The 27,716-nt window shown below is 36.6% G+C and overlaps 1 protein-coding gene across 2 annotated transcripts in view; it reads left to right on the top strand.

Moving 5' to 3' along the window:
- LOC145465859 (exocyst complex component 2-like) overlaps positions 1 to 27,716 on the top strand; it is an 87,932-nt gene that overhangs the window by 34,466 nt on the left and 25,750 nt on the right. For both annotated transcript variants that reach the window (XM_081449615.1, XM_081449616.1), the window contains exons 10-24: positions 2,274 to 2,376; positions 2,664 to 2,776; positions 3,140 to 3,217; positions 4,923 to 5,000; positions 5,428 to 5,555; positions 7,358 to 7,414; positions 8,899 to 9,065; positions 12,044 to 12,165; positions 15,459 to 15,532; positions 16,863 to 16,946; positions 18,220 to 18,270; positions 18,791 to 18,855; positions 19,618 to 19,705; positions 26,095 to 26,211; positions 27,013 to 27,154. In XM_081449615.1, coding sequence (XP_081305741.1) covers positions 2,274 to 2,376; positions 2,664 to 2,776; positions 3,140 to 3,217; positions 4,923 to 5,000; positions 5,428 to 5,555; positions 7,358 to 7,414; positions 8,899 to 9,065; positions 12,044 to 12,165; positions 15,459 to 15,532; positions 16,863 to 16,946; positions 18,220 to 18,270; positions 18,791 to 18,855; positions 19,618 to 19,705; positions 26,095 to 26,211; positions 27,013 to 27,154 — 1,467 coding nt within the window. The remainder of the gene's footprint in view (positions 1 to 2,273; positions 2,377 to 2,663; positions 2,777 to 3,139; positions 3,218 to 4,922; positions 5,001 to 5,427; positions 5,556 to 7,357; positions 7,415 to 8,898; positions 9,066 to 12,043; positions 12,166 to 15,458; positions 15,533 to 16,862; positions 16,947 to 18,219; positions 18,271 to 18,790; positions 18,856 to 19,617; positions 19,706 to 26,094; positions 26,212 to 27,012; positions 27,155 to 27,716) is intronic.

Consider the following 27,716-nt stretch of genomic DNA (forward strand, 5'->3'; position numbering starts at 1 on the left):
GCCAAGGCATCCTGATGGCAATGTCTGTCCAGTTTCAGCACCTTACTCTGCTTCTTCGTGTCTGTTTGTGCCCCTGTAGTTGTGTCCAAGACCCTGGGCCCCTCCCAAGTATTGGAATTCATGGGTATTGAGCTGGATAGCACTTGTCTGGAGGCCTGACTTTCCAAGGACAAACTTCTTCGCACTCTTAAATTATTTTACAGGTCGTGGTTCAGTACGTTTAATTGAGCTCCAGTCACTTATAGGTACCCTGCAGTTCACCTGCAAAGCAGTCGTCCCAGGGAGGACTTTCTGCAATGTATGATCGACCTTACCAGGGGCGTACACAACTGTTTCCATCTCATCCATCTTAACAAAGAATTTTTCTAGGACCTTGATATGTGGAAAGCCTTCCTTGCTGGTTGGAATGGGCATTTCTTTTTCCTCAACTCTACCGTTACCCCGTCCCCAAACATGAGGTTGTATACCAATGCTTATGATACTATCGGTTTTGGGGGATATTTTAATGGGAAATTGTTTCAGGGCAGGTGGCCTCCTCATATGCAACTTAACAAAGACCAGGGCATAAGCATCAAATGGCAGGAACTCTTCCCCATAGTTGAAGCGTGTGCTATATGGTTTCCCCATTTTACTGGGTAAAGCATTCTCAGTTCTGGTGCGAAAACGAATCAGTGACCACCATCTTGAACTCGGGTCACTCAAGAGCTCCCCGTATTATGGACCTCTGTAGTTTCTTGTCCTTATATCTATGAAGCATAACTTCTTTATCAGGGCCTGCCATGTTCCAGGGCTCTCTAATGAGATTGCTTATGCTCTCTCACGCTTTTGGGTATCTTGTTTCCGGGCAGCTGCTCCAACAACCAAGCGAACCCCTTACACCATCCTGTCTTCGCTCATGACCCTCTAAAAGACGAAGTTACGATGTACGCCAACTGGGGCCTGGCATGGACTACTAATTGTACGTATGCCTCTGGGGAAAAACACTTTATCCCATTTTGTCTTATGAACAGGCTCTAGCAATTGGGATATTCTTCAAGCCTCAGAGGGCACCTTAATATATTTTTCCTCTTACATAAAACTTTACTTGGCCACGGTATGCGATCTTCACATTTCATGTGGGTATGGTGACCCCCTCCTGAGTAAACTTTTATTAAAAGAGGTTCTTAGGGGCATTCTCCGCCACCAGGGTCACACCTGTGTCCTAAGGCAACCTGTTACCCTAAGGGTGTTATTAACCATACGCTCCATTTTGCTTTCCTGGTTGGGTGCGCAGTATTTTTCTATAATTTGGGCTGCCTTCACACTAGCATTCTTTACATATCAAAGGGTATCTAATTTTCGCCCTCAATTTGACCTATCAGTGGATTGTGTGTCATTTCATCCCTCTCTGGCCAGCCTGCGGCAGATGTCAATTATTCTTAAATCTCTAAGACTGATGTTTTAATTGCATGCTCACCCTCACTGCTGCTTCCTTGCTGTGTGCCCTCGGGGGCCCTTCTTTTCATTTCAGTCTGGCTGATACCTAACTAGGTCGGCAGTGGTACACCTTGGGGACACAGCCCATTAAGCTGGTGTCCCTTATAAATCCCTCAAGGGTCATAGTTTTCACATCGGCGCTGCCTCTACAGCAGCTGCTAACGGTCTCCCAGGCTGGTTAACAGGCCACGTTCAACATATCAATATTCTAACATGGCTCCAAGGCTTTCAGGCTTTCTATATTTCGTGTTGTTTTCTTTGTATCCAAGTCTCTTTTGGGAATTGAGAGACAAAAGAAAGTTTAGGCTTGATAGAGATGCCAAAACACTGTATAGATATGAAAAATAAACCAAGCTACATGTAATTTGAAAGTCCTTTTAAAGTGGGGAGGATACAGTTGTGGTATATAGTGTTTTGTGTTGTGATGTGTCCAAATCAGATTTTGGCGTACATAGCATGGAGACTAAATGTGGGGAATGTATCTGAAAATAATCAGGTTATGGAAACCATTTTCCTTTTTTGATGAAAAGGCTTAAACATGCTTGATTTACTCTTCAAGTCGTATACAGTTAAAGTTATTTTATTGTTACTGAAAGAAAATAGCTGTAACTTCCTTAATAAGAACCCATGTGTCCAACTTGTACCCTCTGTTTTGCTCCCCAGATTGAGCCAGTGCTGTTGTTACATTGTACTGTCTAATAATACTCATCGCAGCATCATTCTACACTGACAATAGACTACAAACCACTTTTATTTTAATAAATCAACCTTTTGATTATTTTGTGACTTTTATGTAGTTTTGCAAGAAGTTGAGGCAAAAATAGAGAGCTTCCGGGAACATCTTAAACTGAAACTAGCTGACTTGCCATCACCTCTAGAAGAACAGAAGAAACTTATTAGGTATATGTATAAACTGTTATTCTGTTATTAGCACTAGGCAGACAGCTCTGAATTCATAAAGATGATTCTGAGCAAACAGAAAACCATACTGTTGTTCCAGAATTAAAGGTTCTAATTATTTAAAATGAGATGAAGAAGGATTGTTCTTCAGTGCACTTCTCAAAAACAGTATATATTAAAGAATGGATCACACCCTTTCTGTTATTTGATTGTACGTACCATTTTTGGATACATATTTAAGTCCAGACTCAGCAGAGTACATGGCAGGGTTTTTTTCTTGATTGTAGGTATCTTGTGGACTTAGACTACCAAGGGGACCCTGCTTGGGAGTGCCTTGTTCTCCAGAAGGATTGGTTGTTCAAATTACTGGCTAACTGTCAGGAAGATCACAAATCTAAGGGTAAGAATTCTCCTTATGTGCTGACCATCAAATTAACACTCTATTTTAATGCTTATTTTCTACAAAATTAATTTCAGTATAGCAGTCAAGTGAACTTGTGGCTAGTTTTAATGCAACCATCATTAAGGGAATATAATTTTACTGATGTGCCACCAGATAATCAGTCCTGTGACAGCCCTGTGGGAAGGAGAATCAACACTTAAAGCCTCAATCTTAATTATTTTCAATATAATAATTATGTTAAGAGTTAATTGATGGTCAGTTGCTATGATGTTATGAAACTACATAATATCAAACTCTTTTTTCATGCATTCTAATTCAGATGGTTCTGTGATTTTTGTGATTTTGTGATTTCTTTGTTAGACTCTGTTCCCTTGCTTCAAGTTGATTCCTCAAAAATGGAGTTGGACATCAGAGAATCAAGAAGTGTTGCCTCTTTAGGTGTGTGTTGCATAATCTCATGATTTGCAGTATTTTCTACAAATAATCTGCCCCTACCAATGAATTTGTTACTAGAAATCATTATTTAAGTACATTTGGGCCCAAGGTGTTCCTACATACTGAATTAAAAAAAAACCTTGTCGTACCATAAGACGATAAGCTACCGGTAACTCTGGGAAAAAGGCCAAAACAAATTGGGGTCACTGGGCTCATTTTTAGTACAGAGTGCACTATTGGGATGATTTTAAGGGCTACCATCCGCTAAGGCACTGTGGAACTAAGGCACTGTGGAACTAATGCTATAAATACTAAGGCAATATGGTGTAAACTTTAAAGTGGAAGGTCACTCCAAGAAATGGGGTTTTTTTGTCAATGCTAATAGAAACCTTGTACTAAGTTTAGCCACCCAGCGAAGTCTCAGCCTCTAAAGTGCAGGTTTTCCTCATGAAATTTGTCTCCAAAGAAACCCAAAATTTGAACATCATTGCCACCGTTTTGAACAGTACTCAGCAGCCAGGCCGTGTTTTCGTGACGTCATTCTGTTCAAAAGATTTTGTCCAAATGTCTTCCGAAGAGCCTTTTAAGTACCACTCTGGGTTATGGTTGCTCTTGAGCCATATTATTTTGAGCCAAACGTGCTCTAAAATCTGAAATGATAGCATTGCAGGTAGTGAAGTGGTTAATTACTTAGAAAAAAAAAAATTTTGCTGACCTTGTGAAGGATGCAAAGTCAGTTGCAGGTTTTCTTCATTCCCAGCAATTTCTAGTCAGACAGAATGACGTCACATAAACATGGCCCGACTGCCAAGACAGTTTCAAAATGGCGGCCTCGGAAGTCGCTTCTTTCAAGACGAATTTCTTCATGATAGCAGGCACTTCAGAGGCTGAAACTTCAGTGAGTGGAAACAGAGTAAGCTTTTTGGAGTGACCTCCTTTAATGTTTGTTTAAAAGAGTCACATTTGGAGTGTTGTTTTGCGAAGAAACTCTTTACGTGCTGGTGGATTTTCTTGTCACAATTTTGACAAGAAAGTGTGAGAAAGACTTACAACTTATTTGGCCACTGAAATATGATACTGTCTCAGAAACTGATCTTCTTGAACTCATCTTGAAGTTTTTAAACTGTTCTGGCCACAACATCGGTCTTTCACCTGTTTTGAAGATTACATTGCATTGCTTTGCTTGTTTTAATTTTTTGTTGTAAAACGTCAATCCAGGACAGTTTTGTCCAGCGCACTATTAGTCTCGGCACCCGTCCACATTTGAAGAAAACTTTGATCACATGAGAGCAGAAAAGCAAAATATTAGTACACGTAACTTCTTACAGATAGAAATTTTTTTGTTGAAATGAAGTAAAGGAAGTGATTTATGAAAAGACAAGAGGGGGTCACTGATCATTTAAGAGAATAAACTGCAGGTTAAGATGATGCAACGGGTACTATTAGCCCTTTACTTGCTTATGTTATTTTCTGTGCAGTGTTAGTGTGTGCAGTTGATGTATGACATGGTATGACATTGCAGTGTGAATTGCGCTCGCAGCTAAAATGCACAGAAACAACGGACACAAATGTCCGCAAAGAAAGTATGTCCAATATCTAGAAGTGGAGAGAAAATGACTTATTATCAATTGAAATTAAGTCTGTTGTCTGTTACAAAAGTCATACTGCAGTAAGTCAGTTAATATTGAATGCTGGGTATCTTTTTCAGTTTCATACCGCAGTGACTCTTTGGGGATTTTTAGGGTTACTTCAACTCCCAGTAAGACATCATCTTTGGAGCGTAACCGTAAGTTGTTAAAGGGCAGAAATTAAATTATGTTAACTTTCTTAATTGTTCTAGAAATAATTGGGTATTTGTTGTGTGCTTTTTTGTTCACGTGATTGGCTGCAAGTATTGGATTTAAAGTTGGAATGAATGAATAAAGTATTTCACCATTGACTTTGTGCATGTGTTATCTGATTTTTTTCCTAATTGTTTCTGAGTGGTCTTTTTTTTTTAGTAAGTTTTAGTAAATTGATTTTAGTAGTTGAACTCTTTTAAATCCCATTCTAATGCATGTACAGTTCCAGCATCTTTTGTATGACCTTCTTGAATCATCATTTAGCGTTTATTGTTATTTTAAGTTGAATTTCAGACTAGTATTGATGTCATTCTTTGAATTCAATGGACAGAATTCAGTATTTAACTGACTTTATGGCATGGTTTATTTCAGTTAAAAGTGGAACTTCAGTGCCTCAGCGAGTGCTGTTTGTGGAAGAATTATCAGAGCTATTGACTGAAGGATTACCTGATGTCTGGAAACTAGGCCAGGCATATTTTAGTGGAGGCCTTATTGGAGATGTATAATATACATTACATTTCTGTTCTCATTTGCCAAATCAAACAACCTTATTCTGACTTAAATCAACAGTATCATGAGTTACACATGTGCAAGCTTTCAATCCAAAGTTTGAAAACATCCTGCAACAATTTCAATATCATGGGTGTCAACAAGTGGAGACTACGCAGTGAATGTACCTTGGCAGTTGAGCTACTTAGTGCATCTTGACCACTAAATTATAATTTTCTCAAGAATCCCTATTCACTTAACTTTCTACTGACGTATTGAACATGGAATTCTGTGCAGATATACTGCAGAAAACAAGTATTTATGACATAATATTTGAAAGATGTATGGATCGTGTTGCAATTTGATGGGAATTTTCCCCGGGGGAGGGACTCCCATATAAGAAGGATGGAGGTGCTTGTCGTATCTTTTAGGGGGTTTAAAAAGTGATTTTGTTACCTCTTAGTGTGTTTAGCCTCAAAAGGTCCATAGCGGGAGCTTTTGTGGTACCTTTCAGGGTATTGAGCTGAAAAAATATGACGGGAGATAATGTATTGTTTTAGAATTGGTACTTCTAAGGGGTGAGAAAATTTCAAGCCACACCCACAAAACAGGATCTTGGTACCTCAGGGTTTTTTTTTTCAAAATTTCCAACGAACACTCCCATCCTTTTTATATAGGAGTCCCCCTGGGAAGTTTGATTTAAATTGGCATGACTTTTTGGCTATTTATCGTATCATGGCCTCTAAATCTTAGTGTAGTGCGGAATCTGCATTCACTTAGTTTTCAAATGGAGTAATTAACTTAGAAATCTTTGGAGATGTAGTGGAGAAAGAAAATTTGTTTGCATTAGTTGGTTAGCACTGTGACTGTTTGAAAGATAAATGGATCGTGTTGCAATTCAACAGAAAGTTGAGTGAAATACAGCATGATTTTTTAGCTGTTTAACATATTGTGGCCTGTAAATCATTACGTATTGCAGAATCTACATTCATCTAGCTTTCAAATGGCATATTTCATATAGAAATCTGTTCAGATGTAGTGGAGAAAAAATTATTTACATGAGTTGGTTAGCACTGTGACCAGTTGAAAGACTGAAATGGATTGCATTGCAATTCAATGGAAAGTAGAGTGAAATATGACATGATTTTTTAGCTGTTTAACATATTGTGGCCTGTAAATCTGGAGAATCTACATTCACCTAGCTTTCAAATAGTGCATTTAACTCAGAAATCTGTGGAGATGTTGATGAGAAAAAATTAGTTACATGAGTTGGTTAGCACTGGTGAATTTATGAACTTGTCTTGATCATGCTGTGACCTGACAGGCGGGAAACACGGCACAAGTTAGAAGTTATTTTTTTAAAAAAAAACTCAAACAGACCTCAAAATAACTAAGTTTTGACAAATCTGCTTTTCCTTAACTACACATTAACACATTACATTAAAAATCCCCTCTAAAAAGAAATATTTTAGCTGATATGAAAAAGCACTTTTAGACATGTGGAGCTTATGATATGTACTGTCCCTTTAACTCAAGTGACTCACTGATGGCTATTTTCTAATGCCTGGTTGTTAAGCCAATGCTTGAATTCTGGTTTTTTTAACCTAACAAGTTTGTGAAATCAGCAGTCATTGCATGCATTCAAAAAGTAGAATGTACTCTAAAGATGTTTTGTTAACTTGCTAAAAATAATGGTGATATCTGCTGAGTACTGATTATGTTTAAGAAGCTCACTGTATAAAGATATCCAGAACTCTTGAGATATGATTGTTTCTACATCAACAAACAATTCAATTTTGTCTTCTCTTTATAGTCCAGTGGATCAGCAAAACAACTCAAGCCTACAGCACAAAAACAGAAAATGTTTGAGGTAGTTCATCATCCATAGTTTTATTTAGCAGTTATTTGTTTATAGTGAATGCAAAATCATGCTAAATTAAAGTAATGTTAGAACAGCTTCAGTGATCAGGGGCCTGTATCTTGAAAGTCCTGGAATATTTTCAGGCCCACAAAGCTATTTTTAGTTAAACTGTATCTAACAACAGACAGGTGTATATGCGTCAAACTTCTTGACTGTGTGAAAGGAACTTCTGGTCATATTAAGAATACGTAAATAAAACAGCTCTGTAATCATAAGATTTGATATTTTGCTCTCTATGGAGCCTATGTGGCTCTCTGGGTGTGAAACTTTTCGGGACCTTCAAGAAACGGCCCCTGGACCCCTGGTGTTATGGTTAATTGGCCAATTATTGGCCAATTGATTTATTAAGGGTCCAATAACTGATCTTTTTGAGCCATTGCTAAGGAAAATTTATTCTCATATATCCTCGTCCTTTTTAGGTAGTTAAGAGTTATTTCATGTGTTTGAACTTTTTCATAATCAATTGACAGCAGTGATGATGTCATCAGGCCATGCCTAGTTCTGACTAATTCTGAAAAAAATGTAAGGTTCCCAAACATATTACTTGATCAGGATTTTTTTATTGATTTAATATTGTAATTTTAATCTTTATTATGCTATGCATAGATTTTGGGAGAATTTCAAAATATTAAAAATTTGTAATTTTCTTTAAAAAGCATGATTTCACAAAAGGAAGACAGCTATATTTCCAATGTTGGCTTTAATCATTGCTCATTGAAAAAAGCTGGATTTAATGAAAAAAATGCATTTTCTTTAGCATTAAAAGAAACCAGAAGTGCCCCCGATATCTATTGAAATTTACCGTTTTAGTGCATGTGCAGTTCACACTAACAGCAGCACTTCAATAAGATCAAACAAAGCACACGAAAGCCACATGGAGATCTCTTATTTTGTTCTTGCTTGTACTTTTTGACCTTGCATTTTGTGAAACACAAAGGAAAAACATTGTAAATGTAACCAACTTTGCAAGTTGTTGAATTGCTCACATTTTCCCTGCTCAGGCTGACTCAAGTAACCGGAAGTGAAATTTCACCTCCTAATCAACGTGCGCAAGCACGCTCGTGAATCGGTTAATGGGTCTTTAAGTCAGCCACTCCATCCATTTGTCTGTCAGTCAGTTGGACTAATTCCCAGATCTCTTAGGGGTAAAATCAAAGGCTAGATCTGGTTAAGTCCGAGTGATTCTTTTCTTTGATTGACTATACAATCTGCTATTCAGATGTATGTGCACCAGGGTTAAAATTGCTCACTCAAATGCTGAATATTACTTTGCAACCAAGCATGCAACTTAAATGCAAGAAAATTTTTGTAAATGCAACCAAAGTAAATTTAGTGAACATGTACTAAAACCAGGTACACTGGAAAAAAAGATCTCTTAGATACTTAGATGATGTAGCCATTTTGATCCTAAGCAGTTGTTGTCATTGTCTCAGGAAATGATACAAGATATGACATCACTGTATGCAGATCTAGTCAAAGCAGCCTTTTTCCCAAGTACCCCAGCAGTTCTCACTGTGCCAGTCAAGGAAAAGCAAGTCTTGTGGTGCAGTCCAATGGATGGCATGGGTGCATGGCTGCCTTCATGTGTTAGATATGTTAGGTATGTGAAAATTTTAATGCATTCCTAATTGTAACTTATTTTCAGGAAATTTAAAGTGGTACTATGATGAAAATCGCAACTTTCCTATCTAATCCATTTCAAAACATAAACAAGTACAGTGAAACCTGTATTAAGCAGACACCCTTGGGACCCTCACTAGTGTCCGCTTAATACAGGGTGTCTGCTCTAAGCAGGTTTTAACATAATGTTATTGTGCAATAGTAGTTAATTATTAACCCTTTTGTAACAGTGTAACACAGTGTAAGATCAAAGACTGTTCATAGCACAATGTTCAGTCAGTCAATTCATCAATCTGGAATAATCTACTTAGCTTTGAAACAACATCGGTGAACAATGTTAAGGAGTCTGAGCTGAACTTTCAGAAGTAGAAAGCCCTTGAAGTGTCTGCTTATTGCAGGTTTTGTGCAACGAAATGGCTTAATATTGGTGTCCGCATCTGCTTGACAGATATGTCCACTGAATGCAGGTTTATTTTACAGTAAATGTAGAGGAAAGTTTTGGGACTCTAGCTGGTGTCCACTTAATAGAGGATGTCCGCTTAATATCGGGTCCGCTTAATACAGTTTTCACTGTAGTTTTTATGAGAAGAAATTTGCTGTTTACTATATTCAAATATCTCTTTTCATTCCAGAGATATTCAAGTCTTTAAAATATGCAAATTAGCCAAGCAGTGATGTCATACACTCAACCAAATTTTGATCAAATGTGATGAAGAAAGATATCTCAGCCGATTTGAATCAGAAATGTTTGATTCTTTGTGGTAATATTCTACTAATTGTGGTCCACAATACAAGCTTTACAGTTTTGTTACCATAGCAACATACTGGGTTTCAGATCTCCCCAATATTAAAGGCTTTTCTGGCCACCTTTGGCATTCCATTCTGATATTTGCTAATGGTGCCTCATATGCATGGTCCAGCAAGCATATTAATATGTTAGCTCAAGCTCGTGGCCTCGTTTAATGTTTTTCAAGCTGAAAATCACTAACATATTGAAATCAGGTGGGTGGGGACTGGAAAAGAGTGATTTGCCATGGAAATAAAATTTTTTATAGCCATAGGTGTGTTGCCTGTAGAGCTATTAGCCTACCAGGTTTCAATGGTCTGTGCTGCAAATTGCCCAAGATAGCTCTATATATATTTGATATAATATCGGGTTGAGTGTATGACATCGTCAGTCAGCTCATTTGCATAATGTACCCATTTTTCAAACTTAAATATCTCTGGAACCAATGCAGATATTTGCAAACAGTGAATGGTGTTTTCATTCTTTCATGAAAATCCATGTGATACACCTAAAAAATCAGGGCTAAAAATTTGATCATAGTACCACTTTTGATTTTTACAACTTGGCAAAAATCACAAAAGTAAAGACCTGCAAGAAAAAACTTCATGAAAGTTAACTGTGGAAAATTTAATACTTTGCTATATCATTTTGTAATCAACATGCTACTTTGCCATGATAGGAGAAAGCTGTTAGTTGCTGGGGTAGTAAAGGGTTAGTCAGCACTTTCTCCTGAGCATCCATTTGTAGAAATTGACATTGTCATTCAGCTTTTAGCACAAGCAGATGATGTCATGTACTCTATATAGCTCTGCTTTGTTTCAAAGGAACATGTCAAATAGTTTTTAGTTCGTCTTGTTCAGTGTCATTGGAAACTATTGTTATGGAAATTTAAAATCAGTTATTCCAATTCTGAGACTGTTTGTTTAAAATAAATTAACAAAGCAGAAACCGGACACAAAATGGAATTAGGAAGGAAAGGCAACAGGATTTCAAGAACAAGCAGCCGCTGGTGAAATTGAATAGTCTTAGTTCTATAAATCTGAAATACTGCTCCAGTAGAAGCAAAGCTAACATCATTACAGGTTAGAAAATAAGCCTGATCTTACTTATGCTTTGCACCTAAGCAAAGCATTTGTGTACAAGGTGGAGCATCTTTCTCAGGCAAAGCTAAGACGCCTAACTCATCAAACAAAGTGTTCATCTGAAGGAATGAAGACTCAGCAGAAGACAGAATGTCAACGCCATAAAAATCATCAATGTAGACATCAACCAAAATAGCCTCCTCGTTTAAGATATACGTGATGCTCTTGGTGGTATGCTGACAAATCAAAGTTGCGGAAAGAAGGCTAAAGGGCAGTGAAGTATGAAAGTACAAACCATCATCAATGCACGTTCCCAACAAAGGACAATCCACTGGGTCAATCAGAATCTGCCCAAAAACACGCTTTAGATCCTTCTTAAAAACAAGGCAGCCCGGTCCTTTGGCACTGACAAACTCTACGAGACAATCAATGCCCGGAAGCCGTAGCTTGAAAGGTTGATTGAGATAAAGCTCGTTGCTGAGCCCACTCACTTGTCGCCAGTTTTCACACAAAAGTTACTCCATCTGGCTATTGATAACTTATTTTATGTTACCTCTGTAGGGGTATGGAGCTTATGGAGGAGTTAGTTGTGTGGGGGCAGTGATCACAATGCTGAGAGTGCAGGAGAAAGCATATGGCTGATTGGAACTAAACCTGGCCAAGCCCCTGAAAAATGCATGTGTAAAGATCACCCAGTGAATTAGGACATGTTTTTTGTAAACAACAACAGCAACAAAACCTTTATTAAAGTGTCTGGGGTATTTAGCTGCTAATTGGGGACACAACATAAAAGAATAATTCCTTTACATTATAAATGTGAAAATAAATAAGCAAATATCTAGAAATTGTACAAATAGTTTAAAATGTATGCTACAAATTATCACAATACAAGATTAACCACAATTTGGAATATTTGGAATTCTTCTAGAAATCAAGATAAACATAGGTGACAGTCTTGAATGAGATCTCAATTGTTTTTGAGTCAAGATTTTGTAGTTAGATATGTTTGTCAACATTATGGTGCAGGATTAATCTATTCCAAATCACTATATCCATGGCAGAATGCATGTTATAAAAATTTCCTTACAGGTCTTGTTTAGAGTCTCTACATAAACTGTCTCTGCCACCACAAGCTCTGGACCGCATTAAAAAGCTGGCTGGGGACCTTAGACTGCTCTGTGCCAAAGAAGTATTCAAAGAAGCTATTGAAGGTGCATTATCCATTCTTGAAATTTTTCTGTTGGATATTTAAGACTGTTGTAGATGAACTTATAAATTATTTAAGTAGAGTGGTTTGAAAAGTATTTATGAAATTATTATTCAAAAAGATATTCAGGCCTTTCGATGGTCTGCTACTACTTAGTAGTTAAGGCTGATAAGAGAACTGATCCCTGTAATATATTAGTTTAAAACATATAATAATTTTGCAACAGATTTGCAACAGAAATTTAGGGACATCTTCTGACAAAGAGACAAAATAGAACATTTCCATCTAATTTTGTTTCCTGTTGTTGGCTGCTATGGCAACATAAGAGTAACATTTCCTGGGACAAAGATGTTGACCTGAAATTACCTGAAATTAATTAGTAGCTGTGTTATTTGGAAAAACACATAACTGTTTCAAGCCCTTTTTCCCTGCATTCAAGTTTACAGTCTACATCTTAAGTGCATTTGGAATTTTAAAACAAATAATTGTACATTATGTATAATTTACAGGAAATTCTTTTGACAGCTTAGTTTTGCAGAATATTACAGTTGATCCTCTCTTCATAGACACCCCATAATACAAATGCCTTCATAATATGGATACTCAGCTCTGGCCCTATAATATCTGTGCTCATATTACCATCCTTGCATCATTCATTCAGAGTTTGACACACCATGTAGTTACACATTTCTGCACCAAAAGTATATCAAACACAGTTGTATTGAGTTAACCCATTGACTCCTGGAGCTTTTTGCCAAAAACACATTTTTGGACATTTTTGACACGAGCCAAATTAGCTGCAATCTACTCAAAAAGGCATTTGCAACATGTCAGTATGCCTTTCTTTCAAATAGCATCGCATTTTATGACATGTTTGCTTAGGCAAAACTTTGCAAGTTTTTGGACAAAATAGTGACTTGCGTCTTTAGGCTTTTCAGTTTCTTAATTTTTTTTGCCCTTCCTTTTTCTCCTTTTCTTATTTTTTGGGGCAGTGATTGACCTTTCACTGGGCTTGCTTTCAGTTCAAACATTCCTGAGAAAGCATCATCGAGGTGGGCAATTCTCACCGTTGAGTAGCCAAGTGTTGTCGAAGGAAATTTTGCTCCAAGTTTTTCACTTAAATTTCTGAGCATTTTCATGCATAATTATTTCAGCCTCCATTGACCGGATTACTCTGATCTAGGTATCATTGGAAAGATCTTTTCCTCCTGCAGAACTCAAGTGTAGATGATGCCAATTTTGGTCAAAGGTGATTTCAGCTCTGAATTTCCAGAGGGAGAAGACAGCAAAAACTTGAAAGCTCCCTTGAAATCGCTGATCTTATAGCTTTTCCAGTTTGTAAATCAACCACAAACCAACGGCAGAAGCGGAATAAAGAGCAATCACGCAGGTGTTAGCGTTCATGCGGATGAGGGAGCGGATGGGTCGTGCAGTGAGCTCCACATCGAAGAGGCCTTAAAGTTGATGAATTAGTTGATAGATTAATAAAATATAACACCAGTCTGTGTTTCTTTCCAATCTAAAATTGTCGATCGATGATCTTGTTACTTGCGAAAAACTCACACCAGTCTCTTGTTTCCAAAATAATGGAACACCTGACAGATTTGTAGGCTGCATTACTAGTGGTCAGCAGTTACTCAGTGAAGGAAATTTTCAATATGGCGGGTGACAGCCAGCACATCATGAACTTTACTTTTGTCTTCCACTGGTATCAATATGATCTACTCTTCTGAAAATATGAAGCTAAATGAACTGAAAACAAAAAGTTTTATTTGGTGGTAAGCAGCTCAAACTTAAGATAACTCTTAGAAGGGAAAGCTATGGTGTACTTTATTAAATGTTTATAATAAACTTGAACTGCTTGTTCACTTGACCAAAAATTGTGAGCAGAATTTTCTTGGAGGGGGAAAAGCACGAGTTTCCCGTTTGTTTAGGCAGTCAAACAGGAATTCCAAAGGGGCTGAAAAAAAAATTCTGGAGGGGAAGAGAGGTTAATGATTTTGGAATTCAGAGGGCATGGGGGGTAGAGCATTTTGGATTTTCCGAAGGCAAGGGGGGGTTAAAATGTTCATGCTGCCTGTGCATTGGTAGGGTATGGATATTTTCTGGAATCACCCATTTATGTGAAAAGAAAGCAAATTATATTTCAACTGTTTCTACTTTCTTCAGTTGTTTTTTGTCAAATAAATACCACTATCACAAGGGAATAAGAGAATATTGTACTGCTGTGCAACCTCCTATCTGAGCTAATGTTACAATGAATTAATGGCAGTCAGTAAAGAGAATTTGCAACACACACTCAACATTAATAAAAATTAGGTTTGATGTCACAAGGTGAAAAGTTTTGCCATTGCTTTTTTTTTAAATCTTAACCAGCTGGTGAAATGTGTTTTATTAAAACTCAGCTTTTTCGAGTTCTCCCAAACTTTCACAAGACATTTAGTGTTTTTATAACATGATAGAAACATGGAGAACATGTTTTCTATTTCTTTTGGAAAACACCGCGACCAAAAGAAGGACAACGACTTGTTAACTTTGATTATCAAAATGTAAATTCTCTTCACTTGCACCATCATTACGTCAACAGCTCGTGCTAGTTCTGTGTTTCTTTTGAGTTATAGAAACACGATTTTTAACCAATCAGCGTGCACATTTTCTGAGGACTGTTTTCTAATTTAATTTACATGTAAAATTTCAACAGATTTTAAAGGGTCATAACTATTCTAGTATACGAATCTCTTGACAGATCAAAGGTTCTGAAGAAAGAACTATGCCATGGGTATACTATATTTAAATGGCTTAAGTTTGGCCTGTGAAAATTAGGCATGCTAGACAAAAAACTATGGAGGTTATTTTGACCAATTGTGCCAGAAGAAGAAACTTTATTTATGTGTCAGTTGAGGATCTAGCTCCTAAGTGACAAGGAGCTAATTGGGGACACAGTATATTAAAAATGGAAATTAGAAATGCAGTCATCTTTATGAACATAATATGACACGTTTCATACCACAAATTATTCTTTGACATTGTGTATGCTCAATGATCAATGAAAATTCGCCCATTTTGGTCTTTGCCATTTTTCAGTAGATCAGGGTCAAGTCAGTTTATTAAGAAGCATTTGTCATTGATGCCAATATTTTAGATTTTGATGGTGCCCCAGTATAACTACATGTTTAGTACATGTTGGTACATCACTTCATGCAAAGCTTTTATCTCAAGTTGTCTCTTGGAACATTATATAATAATCTTATCCAAAGTGTCTGCTAAATTAAATGTATTGTGACGAATCTTTTTTAGACATCAAGTCCTTACATTGCAATGAGCTTTGGACTTTAGAGTTGCAGGAAAATGTTGGCCGGATTACAAGCCTGGTAAGACTGTGGCCACTAAACAAATAATGTTTTAGAAGTGACTTATAATAATTACCTAGTGTGGTAAAATTTTGGTTGAATGCAATCTAGAATTGACAATTCTTAGCTACTGTGCACACTAGAGGTGTACATAGGTGACAGTGATGTGAAAATTCTTGAATGCCAAACACAGATTGTAGACGTTTGAATTTCAGTTAAACTAAAAGTATGTTGTTCTATGAGTTATAGTAATCATTTTTGTAATTTATGGTTTCCTGCCTTTGGAAGATTTTGACTGGTTACAGTCAACATTCCAGAAATATTCCTGGATTTTTTTTTGTTTTTTTCAGTTATGAATGAAATCGGCATTAAATTTTCATGGGGATATTGACCTTTTTCTGTAGCAATTGATCAAACTGTTATTTGGCTGTATAGCATGCATGGCACCAATTGCTTATGCTCAAGCAGATCAGATGCAAGTGTAAGAAACTTTCATGGCTATCTGTTAGATTTTTTCTCAGCCATCCATCGGCTACCGATCATTTTCATGAGCTGTTAGGCAGAATTAGTAAGCCATTGACTGTTAGGACAAAGCGTTAGAATGCTGTAAAGAACTGTTAGGCAAACTTGTTAGCCTTTAGAACATTAGAAGCATTAGAATGCTTTGAAGACCATTAACTATCCATTAATTATCTGTTAGTTTTATGCAGTTTAAAGAATAAGCATTTAAGTATGTTTGCCTGTGAACAGTCACATTTATGAAGAGCTTTTGATGATGGTCAAATGGATAATGATGAAAAAGTAGCTTCTTCCAAGAAACATATTTTCCAATTCAAGTCTAGAATACAAAAACCATACCCTATTGATGACCAAAATGGCGAAAATCAATCCCCTATTTATGAAAAAAATGGCTGAAAAACCATGCCATTTGGGGCCACACATACCTATATGGCCCATACAAGGGAATACCCCTCCCCCCCCGCCCCCCCGGGCATGCACTTCTCAGAAGGCTTAACAGGTTTGAGTGAGAAGCAATAGAACAAACAACAGAGACGATGAACATAGTCCTTATAATGATACAGTTGCGTGGAACAGGGAGCTCAGGAAATTGTAGGTTCTGAAGAGGTTCATGACTTCTGAAGACTTAGGAAGTAAAGTTTCTTCACTGGCCAAAGAACACATTTTTTTTCTCAGTTGCATAGAGACCACAATTTCTTATTTGACTTGTGTGAGTGGGCTTTCTCAAAGGTTGCCCGTGCTGCTCCTTTGATGTGCATTTACGTAGCAGACCCAGTTCTAAGCTCTTTAGCTTCTTGTTTTTTTCACATTAACAGTATTCATTACATTACAGCCACTGATGTTTGAAAATATTGTTATGGAAACACTTCATATGTTGAGGGAAATTGCCATAAGTGGAGACACAGAGAAAAGGAAGGTAAAAATGACTTATCAAATAGAATTTCATTTTACTAGCTAGAGGTAACCTGATATTACTAGGGGTGGTGAATGGTAAATGCAAGACTTTGCGAGACAGCGAGACCAGTGTTTTTCTTTTCGAGCCTGAGATATATTGACTTTTTAGATTGCCAGACCGAGACTTCAAAGTGTTTTGATTGCAAGTGTGAGGGGCTCAGACTCTTAAAATTCAAGCCCCAGATTTAGTTGAGAGCTATAAGAATGAGCGCAAGAATGAGCTTGTACAGAAGTCTTACAAAGGAGCCTTTTGTTGTAAATACTTGTGCCTTTACACAGTCCAACAGGGGACAACAGGTAAGTTCTTCAACTTCGTGGGTTTCATCATGAGCTATAGTGGGTTGTGTGATGCTTCTTGATTCCCCTTTTTAGCCAGCCTTTGAGAACAAGCTGGAACTGGAAATTCAACTACAACACACTACGTTAGGATATCCTAGAACAAAATAATTGTTTTTTGGTGCCAAAATGATGTTGCGGTAAGTTTTGTAGCTTTTTGTGGAATTCAGACAATTGTGGCAGAAGTAAGGATCAACTTTTTCTCGGAAATTTGAAAGTTGCTTTATTGAAATTCAATATCAAGTGACGAGAAGATGTCATTTATTAAAATAAACAAATGAATCCGAACTTCAAAACCCTTAACCTTTTAAAAAGTGGAGACTCTGAGAGAGCTTCGTATAAAAATCGAGACTGTGAGACACACATAACCGCTAAAAAAATGAGACTGCGAGACCTGTGAAATTTGACTAAAAAAATACGAGACCCAGAGTTTTTGAAGGACCATTCACCACCCCTATTACTGTTTCTTTATAGTACAATTAAATGGCAATTTGCTAATTGACCATGATTGATGGAAAACTGTTCTTTAAAGTTTTGGTTTGAATTGAAAACTTTATGGCCAGTTAAACTTCTGAGTGCTACTCTTTATTGACAGAGTGGAGGAACTTTGTCTCTTTGCCCTTGTTGCCCTTTGTGCAAAAATGATATTACCTGTTTTGATTGTTTCTAAGTAGTTAGTGAGTTGAATTTAAAAAAAGTTGAATAACTAATAATAAAACGAATTGCAATTCTCAGAGGTGGCTGCCAATCACACAACATACAGTAAAAACCAAACGTGACCTGATGCTTTATATACCAGTAGTATGAATAATAGTCAAGTTAGTGTTATTTACTTATTGAAAGTGTAAGCTCGTTGTCATTGTCAGTCTACACACATCAGATAACTTTCTTCCTCACAGAATCTACAGCTGAAGACAACTGCTGTTGATCTTTTTAAGGACATGTTCCAGGTTTGTTTATCACCAGGCTCAGGATGTGTGAGTGACAAGTTGAGTGTGCAACTGTTCCAGTGAGTGCCATGTTAATAACTCACTGGGTTCTACCTGACAATCTGGTATGAAAGACTACTTAGCTATTCAAGCTGCTAAGTAGAAGCCAATATAAAATTAGAAGAAAAGTAACATCCATGTATGTGTAGGAGTCTATTCAAACACTTACTTGACCTAACAGTGGAAAGTCTTTTTATGAAACATTATAGAACAGAAATCCATGGCTAACTGCTGCATAGAGTTGGCTCGAGAAATTGATGGTTTGGAACCAATCCTAGAGATTCATAAAACAAATATGTAGAGACCATGGCATGCTGATGGAAAGAAAACATGAGAACCAACCATCAATGTGGTGGCAATGTACCATGCAAACCAAGACAGTAGTGACCTTGTTAACTTGTTTTGCCTATTTTATAGTAACTTTTGTGGTTAATTAGTGTGTTTGTAAAATGATGATTACCATGTTTTTCCCATGTTTCAGGCATTCACTGAGTGCCTTCAAAATTTGGCCTTTCAACCTGATCAGGAATCAGACAAAGTCTCCTTGTAAGTGTTTGTTTAATGCATGGTAAAGTTCATGTTTGTTGCTTGTGTCTCAGTCAGCATACATTCCCCTTTTCTTTTAAGAATTTGCAACAGCATGTTTCCAGAAAATATCCACACACCCTACACAGAGGGATTTTGGTTTGAAACTCATTTCCCCACATCACTCTGGGAATTCCAGTTTTGGTTCATATTATCCTTTAAAAAGTTAAGCTGTGGAGACACCCCCTTGGAATATCCAATCATCCTCCTTGGGTTGGGTATGGATATATTCTAAAATGTCACAAATTTGTACCAAAGAAAATTATGTGGAAAGCCCAAGGCCTTGTGGTTAGTGTGCTGAAGTCTGGATCAAGCAGTGCAGGTTTGAGCCCTAGTCAGGGTCATAATCTGTCACAAATATTATATGGCAAACTGGTCAGCGATGGAATAAACTTGCATAAACTTGCAAAACAAAACAACATGGTTGACCAATGTTTCTGCAATAAAGACCTTTTACTCTCAGATGGCCTGTCTCCTCTGCAGTGTATAAATGGGTACTTGCACATGAAAATCTGGGGGGAGGTAGTCCTGCATATTGGCCAAGCATCCCATCTGAAGGGGGAATGGTAGAAATACACCTGGTCACTTCATGCTGAGTCTGATTCACAGGCAGGTGGTGATAGTAGGTCTGTTTTGTTCTTTCATGATGCACTGAGTACATGTAGGTCTGATTTACAGGGTAAAGTAACAATAGGTCTGTTTGTTCTCTCATGCACCGAGTAGGTCTGGTCCACAGGGTAGCAATGACAGTGGGTCTCCGGATAACTTGGAAAGATCATCTTTATCAATGGAAGAAAACACACCTGTTATTGTGAGTTTTTAATGCCATGAAATTCTTTTTTACGCAATGACACAAAATGATCAAAAACTGAATAGGACAACAATTCTGGTAAATAATAGCTATAGATTGTTTTCCCGTGACATCATCAAGTTCTAAAATCCAAAACTAAAAGAGTCCCCAAAGATTTTATCCTCATCAGGCATAAGAGTTGCTAAATTTTTATCTTTTTACAACTTTTAAAAATTATTTCCAGTCTGTACTATGCAGTCTCAGCACCCTAATGTTTATAAACGTTATCAGTCTCACTTGATGGAATGTGAATCAATGTTATTCATTAAGAACCACATACCTTATATTTGAGGCCTTTCAAATTCTTTTTCCAACAGCTTCATTTTTACAGCTGCAAAGTTGTTTTATCAAGTGATATGAGAAAGAACAAAGCATAAAGCTTTGCATTGATTATGGCAGTTGACATAAAACTTTGAATTTACTTCAAGTAAGTAGTGGCAAAATGTTTACATTTTGTGATGTCTTACATGAAACAAAACAAAAAACGTAAACAATCTCTTGAGAGTGCCCAGTATGGACTGGAAATCACCTTTAAGCTCAATAGCATCCTTCATTTGGAAACCAGTGCATATCTTATGGCAGTTTGTGACAAAAAGTTGTGATCATGTTTGCAGGAAAAATGTGTATTTATCTTGTAATTTTGTCTTGTCCAGAAGAGATGATCCAGAATTTAGTTGTAGAAATGTAGTTATGATTAATGCATTTATCACACATTTTAAGGCTTATTAATAAACTATCCAAATACATGGCATAGTAGTCTTGAGGTAATTTGAGCATTCTGAATGGTTCTTTCTTGGTCAAAAAATTTGAAATAGCATACAGACCATTTCTGTGGAAACAGTCATAACCTGTGTATTTTTTTGTTTTACTTACTGACCTAGCTTGCTCAATAAGCTGTGCTGGGGAATATTGGCCCTCTGCCTTTTTTGTACGAGCCCCAGTGCACTCGCTCTGTACTGCGGCAACCTGGAGCTATTATTCCCCAGTGTGGGGCTCATTTATTTTTAGGTTCATATTTCAAAATGCTGTTGTAGTGATAATTTAAGTCTTTTTATCAGGATATTGTAAGAACTTCTAACAGCCAATCATATTCTAGAATTTTGTGAAATTACGTAATTATGAATACATTTATCAGACATTGTAAGACCCTTTTATAACCTAATTATATGACTGAGAAAATTGTCTCTTGAAGAGTAAATCGTTAATTACAGTTGCATTCATATGATTACCTATACAAATGTATTCTAGAATTTGGTTTTAGTTATGATTAATCTATTTATTAGTTTACTATAAGGTGTTGGAAAGATTAGTGGTTAGTGAAAACCAGAATTCATTGATATTGATATTTTCAAATTACAAATTTAGGAGAAGACGGGGGCACTTATTCGAGAGGAACACTTATTTAATTTTCCCCAAATCATGGCCTGACATGGTCAATTTTTTAAGAGTGATTTTCTGAGTGTCGAAAATCAGAAGACAGTCACAAAAAATCGATTTTTCTTTTATTTTGCCAAAACATACCTTTGGGTGAACTTATTCAATGAAAAAAAGCTTAAAGTTCCAACAATTTATTTTATGACCAAAATTTAAGAAAGTTCGAAATTGGCATATAATGGCAGTTTTCGCTGCTTAAAATGTCCAGAATTTCACGCTTCTTTACAAAAACAGCGGGGGCGTAAAAACAATCCTATGAAAACAAAACTTGGCGCGAATATTATTTCATTCTTATACTCTAAGATCATGTAATAAGTTTCTTGAAGTTTTGTTTGTAGCTTTTTAATGAAGGGTATTTGTACAGCCGCCATTTGTGTCTCTTGGTAAGGAACAAATAAAGGCCAACTTTGACTAGCATAAATGGCCTCTGGTGTATATCATTTGGTCAAAATATCTACATTTTAGGAAACCTTGGTTATTGTTTTTTTCACCCAAAAAGTTATAGCTCTGGGAATTAAAATGTTCCCCGTCAGTAAAATAAAATGTTATGGCATGTAAGCGAGTAATTTTACGCAAATCACAAGGTTATTCTTTGGAAGTCAATGGATTAAAACAGGAAACAAAGACTCACCACTACTTACATTTCTTCTGCTGTCATAGAAATGATTTTAACTTGCCGGTGTCCTTGTGAGTTGTTCTATAAAATATTTCCAGTAAAACAGCGAGCATAAACGGCCATAAAATATGACAAGGTCGACAATGTTTATATTTGAGATGAGACACTGAGTGGCACACACAGTTGTGGCTGTTTTCATCGTCTTGTTCAGTCGAATGTAATATACGCTTCAAACCGTAGCAAATCAGTTTCTCATATCCATATACTTCATGTTGACTCATGAGTAAATAAATCAGCCCCTGTACACTGAATAAACAACTTGAATGACCTCTGTGGTCAGGAGGTAACCTGTTATGTCGTTATGTTACTTTCCCTGGTTTCACATTACACGCGTAATGCCGTATTGAACATCACGGCATTTATTTGAATTATTCAAAATCTCTTTAAAGACATTTTGATTTAAAACGAAAATTGAAAAAGCAACATTTTGACATAATTGTCAGCCTCTAAGATATCGTTCATTGTTGCATGATACCCTAACCTAATTTCAGCACTGGATGCAGGATTGAGGGATCTCTTTGATGTCGACATGATTCATAGTGTTTTGCGCCCAGTAACACTTGGCACACATCTAAACACACGCAAAGATAAATTCTCAACAATAAGAAACCGTTTACCTGCAGGTAAAGCTGGATCGCTGAACATAATGTTTTAAATTCTGCATATTATTTATTCAAGTAACGCAAGCTACCTGCTTCCAGTAATGCTTCGTGTCGCTTAGCAAGGAAATTTTTTCTATTAATTGTAAATTGAGTGACAAACTTACTCTATGTAAATAAAGGCTTAGATACATTTGTTTCATTCTTTTATTTTTCTAATCTGAAATTTCTGTTATATTTATAGGCTTAAGATTTTCTTTCCAAATTTACCATCCAATTTCCTATCCCAGCCGTATTTGAAGACATTCCTTCTCATTTGATCACTGTAAAACTTTACAATCACATATTTTGAGGAAAATTAATATTTGCCGGTGTCGTTAAAGGAGTCAAAAAAGTGTTAGACATTTATTATTTACTTGTTGAAGTTGTACTCTTAATAGTTTTAAGAAGTGCTTGTTAACACAAATCAAATATGTTCACTTCCATATAAAGTGATTGCAATATCTGTCGAGAGCAGCATGACATTTTATGTGAAAAATTAAACAAACATTTATTACACGAGCAGCATAGAGTTCATCCATATTAATGCTAATATGGCTTTTTGAAGTATGTCCAGGTAGATTCTTTTAAGGCAAACAGGCTTGGGTGGCACCTCTAATTCCCTTTTTCCTTTCCTACTCTCTCTTCTCCAATATATTATGCCTGCTCGTAGGCTAGTACCTCTCAATACAAATGCAGATTGCATTCTGCTTTCTGGAGTATTAGCTGTCATGATTTTTGAAATTACTTTTCTTGGGGGTGGGGTGGGGGAGGATTATCGCTACTTCTAAAACCTAATCATAACAGCAAAATTGAGCATCATAAGTGACTGAAATGACTACAACACAGAAACACGGGCTGTGCCGTTTTAGTTAGCAAAGGCTGGTGATATACGAGCAGCGAGAGCAAAGCATATTTTCTCACATGAGATTAGTGTTTTCCACTCATTCCTTTGGTGCCTCTAAATCATGCATTCACTGCTAAGGGCATTATTATCTCAACTTAGTCCATGTAACTAACGATGTCTGGAGATCTGACCCGGATAGTCGTTGCTTTAAAAACCACAGGCAGTGGTGCTATCCAGTAGAGTGGAAAAACTACAGGATAGTGATGCCATACAAGTCACTTCTCGCTTGCAACAACACAGTAGTAACTCAGAGAAACAAACTTTTACCACCAGCAGACAACGCTGTTTTATTTATTTTCATGAACTTTAATTTGATTAGTGGTGAAAATCTCCCAATGCTAGCAGATTTGTTCATCTTGTGACAGAAAAAAACCTGTGCTGTGCCACCATAATTTCGTAATTTAATCATTTGTTGTTTTTGTTTTTTAATTAAAATATCTTTAAAAACATTTTAAATAAATAAAACAGATACCATGTTACCATGATACATGTACGAGAGGTCATAATGTGGCCGTGTTTCTCAATGGCTGTTCCGAATAGAGAATTGTTTTGTTCTTTGAGCTTTGTCTTTTAGGAACGAAATATAACTAAATTACAAACTTAGAAGGGATCAAGCAGTTATAAATATATGAGGAAAGCGAAACAAACAATTAAGATTTGACACTATAGCTTCCGACAGAAATTTTCCTGAAAGAAGAATGTGCTTGTCAGTCAACCAAAACGCAAACTAGTAAGTCAAGAACTCCCAGGTTATTAGCGTACGTAAAATGGACATTTCATTCAAAATATCAGTGAAGTAGAAATGTATTCATTTAAGTGATACCATACTGAACCTCTCTGATCTTGTCGAAGGATTTCCCATGATTTACTGGTATGAAATATGCAAATTTGTGTAGCTTGTGTTCCTACACAGTAATTGACTGTGGATATACTACAGTCAGTCGACAATAACAAAGCGAAAAGTTACCTCATCTTTCAAGGATATTTTTTGCCAACATCTCTGCTTATCTCTTATGTTAAACCTATTTACACTGATTTGGAGAAGTAGGAAGAAGTAGACTACGACTGCATCACATATTAACTTGTATTTCGGGGGAATTAATGTTTGAATCTAAAAATGTTTTGACACTCTGAAATCTGCAAGTTCAGTAAAGTCAAATTACCAACTCTTCATGTTCATAACTCCATTTTCAGCCATTATTTGTACCTTTACAGCCTAAATGGACTAGCAAATTGTCGATCCTGATGCTGGCCTAAATTACAACATGGCAATCTCAACTGGCGACCCTCACTTTGAAATGGAAAAAATATATAGCAGCCGTCCAAATTGTAGCTAGACTCTGAATTGTAATGCTAGATGATACAGTTCTTTTGCTTCAAAATCTTGTCCACTTTTGATAAAGTATGAATCACAAATAACCCAAAAATGTTTTGACAGCCCACAAATCTCAGTCAAAAGTCTCTTGAGCATTTTAGCCCAGTTCTCGAAGTGATGCTACTTGTAGCCCAACCCAGATCCCACTTTGCGTAGTCGTGAACATAGAAATTACTTGTTCAAACACCTGTAGAAATGCAGGGATTTTATCAATCGAGATAAATTTTTCGCTGAAGTATTCAGGGAAACTAGTAGATCATATTAAACCAATAAAAAAATTTAGGGGTTGGTGGCACTTTTAACAACAACATAAGCTGTTTATTGACATGAATAGCTGATCCTAAAGTTTAAATCGCTGCACTGTTAGTACTTGTAATTTTTTTCCAAACTTGATGTGTTTACAAACTGAAACTATACATCCTTTGTTGTCTCATTACTTGTCCAGAAAATGGTGGGTGAGGAGGGGGGTGCTTATTGTAAATTTTGGCCGATACAGGGGTGCTTATTTGAGGGGGGTGCTAGTTCAATGATTTATGGTAAATGTTTTTTGTTTCTTAGAAATCCTTTTACTTTCATGCTTGGAGGACAATTTCAGTGAACACAAACATAAATAAATGCTTACTTCTTGCAATACAGTTACTGAGAATACATCTCAGAGATGCGCCAATTTATTGGCAGATGTTAATGAGCAGTTGTAATAAATTCTTTATTGAACTACAGTCAAACCTCCAGTTGCGACAACCTCTGGTAAGCTACCACCTCTCCCCAGGGACCAGTTTTCCAAAATACCTTAAGTTTTGAAGTCATATCACTATATTTGGAACCTCTTATAAGCAACCACCTCTCGTAAGTAGCCAAGACCACTTTTAATTTTGAAATTTTCTTTTGTTCTTAACCTCCCATAAGCACTTACTTGAGAGATAATAGAGAGAAAATTGGATAATAAGGCATTGTACAACATTATTGTATTCCTGGGTAATACAAAAGAAGGAAATATTTCAAAAGGAAACTGGATTTTTCCTCGAAATTGACTTTTTACCTGAATAAAATGCTTAAAACATGTCTCTGCAGTGACAATATGCTGATGAGGCAACATTGTGATCTGCTATGGTTTAAGCTCTCATAAGGGACCCCCTCCTGTAGGTGACCACCTTGGCTTGACATTTGCGATGGTCGCTTACAGGAGGTTTGACTGTAACTTGTTTGGTCTGTAGTGGAGAATATCGGTCTCATTCTCTTTTTGTGCCAGTTTATAAACCTGCAAAAAAGAACAGACCTCAGGATAGTTCAATAACTTGTGTATGTGCATATCTTTGCCAGGATGAAAGGTTACTGATTGTGCTCAACAACTGCCGTTATGTAAGAAACAATGTTCTTCCAAAACTAGTGGACAGCTTTAGAAGTAATGACTACCCTATCAATGACAAACTAAAAAAGGTAAGAAGGTGGTGTTACAGTTGTACTTGATTTTGCTGATGGTAGTAATTCTGCATTTTCAAATAGCTTACAGTATTTACTTGTAACAAATTACAGTGTTTTCTTTCTTTCTTTATTTATTTATTTAGTTAGTTAGTTATTATATATTTCAAAGTCAAGTCGGTCATTAACTTAGAAGGGTGTAGTAAATGAGATGTAATTAGTTTAAACTTTTTTGGGCATCTCATCAGTCATGTTAATTTGCATTGATTAGTTTGTCTCCTAATCAGGCAGAGTGTTTTCAATGACCAAGCAAAGGTGGCTCACGGTTGTTTGCTATATCTTTCAACACTTCATTCATGAATCAGTGGAACCCCTCTTGTTTAGTTGTTTTTATTTTGATCCTATTCTAGCATTTGAGTTTATTGTTACATTCAAAAGTGAGTAATTTTATTTGCAAGGGAATTTTATTCGGTTTTGCCTTGAGCCATCAAGCTGCAAAGCCTAGTTCTAAGCTCTTGGGCTTCTTTTTCAGGATTTAAAAGTGGCCTCCCTTTTCAAATATATGTTTCACTTTGCAGAAGAATAATACTCACTAAATGGTTTTTAATAAATCAAACTACATGCAATTTGTTTCTAAAAAAACACTTGCACTTGAGGTATTAAATATTCTGCTGGGAATGTTGCTAATTTACTGTTGAACCCTAATGCATAAGGCACTATGTATGGACTCAAATGTTAGCTAGATATAGACAAGCAGATCATGAATGTACCAAAAGTCATCCACTGAGTTGTGCAGAAAATTATTATAATCATTTTCAGGATCTTACCAGTGAGTTGTGTGATTTAGAAGGAAAAATCTTTGATGCATATATTGAACAAAAAGCAGAACCTCTGTTAGCATATGTAGAGCCTGGATTGACAATGGGTGACTTTAAATGGCACAACTGTCTTCCTCCAAAAGGTAATGTACTACAGCTGGGAAATACAGTGGTAATTCATCACAAAACTGTATAATATGTACAGCTAGATAGTTCAGTGAGTCAGTGAAGGCTTGAAAAAATAAACGCTAACAAGCAAAAAATGCTTAATGTGCAGGAAAACAGGCTGTCATTATCACTCATATTTTTTAGTGTACTAAAAGTCATACAGCTGGCTTAGGATCCTGCCCAGTAAACCATCAGAACAATATTCCACAACACCAAGAGTTCAAAATCCACATGAATTTAACTTAGATCAAAGGAAACTAATGCTTTAAGAGCCAGTGCCCATAACTATGGACAAACAATGGCACAAGTCGAAAAATCGATTTTGCTCATTTTTTGCCCATAGATTGGCCCTAGCTAGTAAACAAACGGACCATAGTTAGTTTCTCCTAATGCAGCTTTTTGGGGGAGAAATTTGCGAAAAACGATTTCGCCCTGATTGAGCGCAAAATCTACTTCCTGTTATGCTAAATTTTCTGAAAATTTGATTGCTTTGCGCGTCGCACAGCAGCTACTTAAGAATCTTTCAATGGTCTTTAC

This window comes from Orbicella franksi, chromosome 13 (assembly GCF_964199315.1).
Source record: "Orbicella franksi chromosome 13, jaOrbFran1.1, whole genome shotgun sequence".
NCBI classification, from domain to species: domain Eukaryota; kingdom Metazoa; phylum Cnidaria; class Anthozoa; order Scleractinia; family Merulinidae; genus Orbicella; species Orbicella franksi.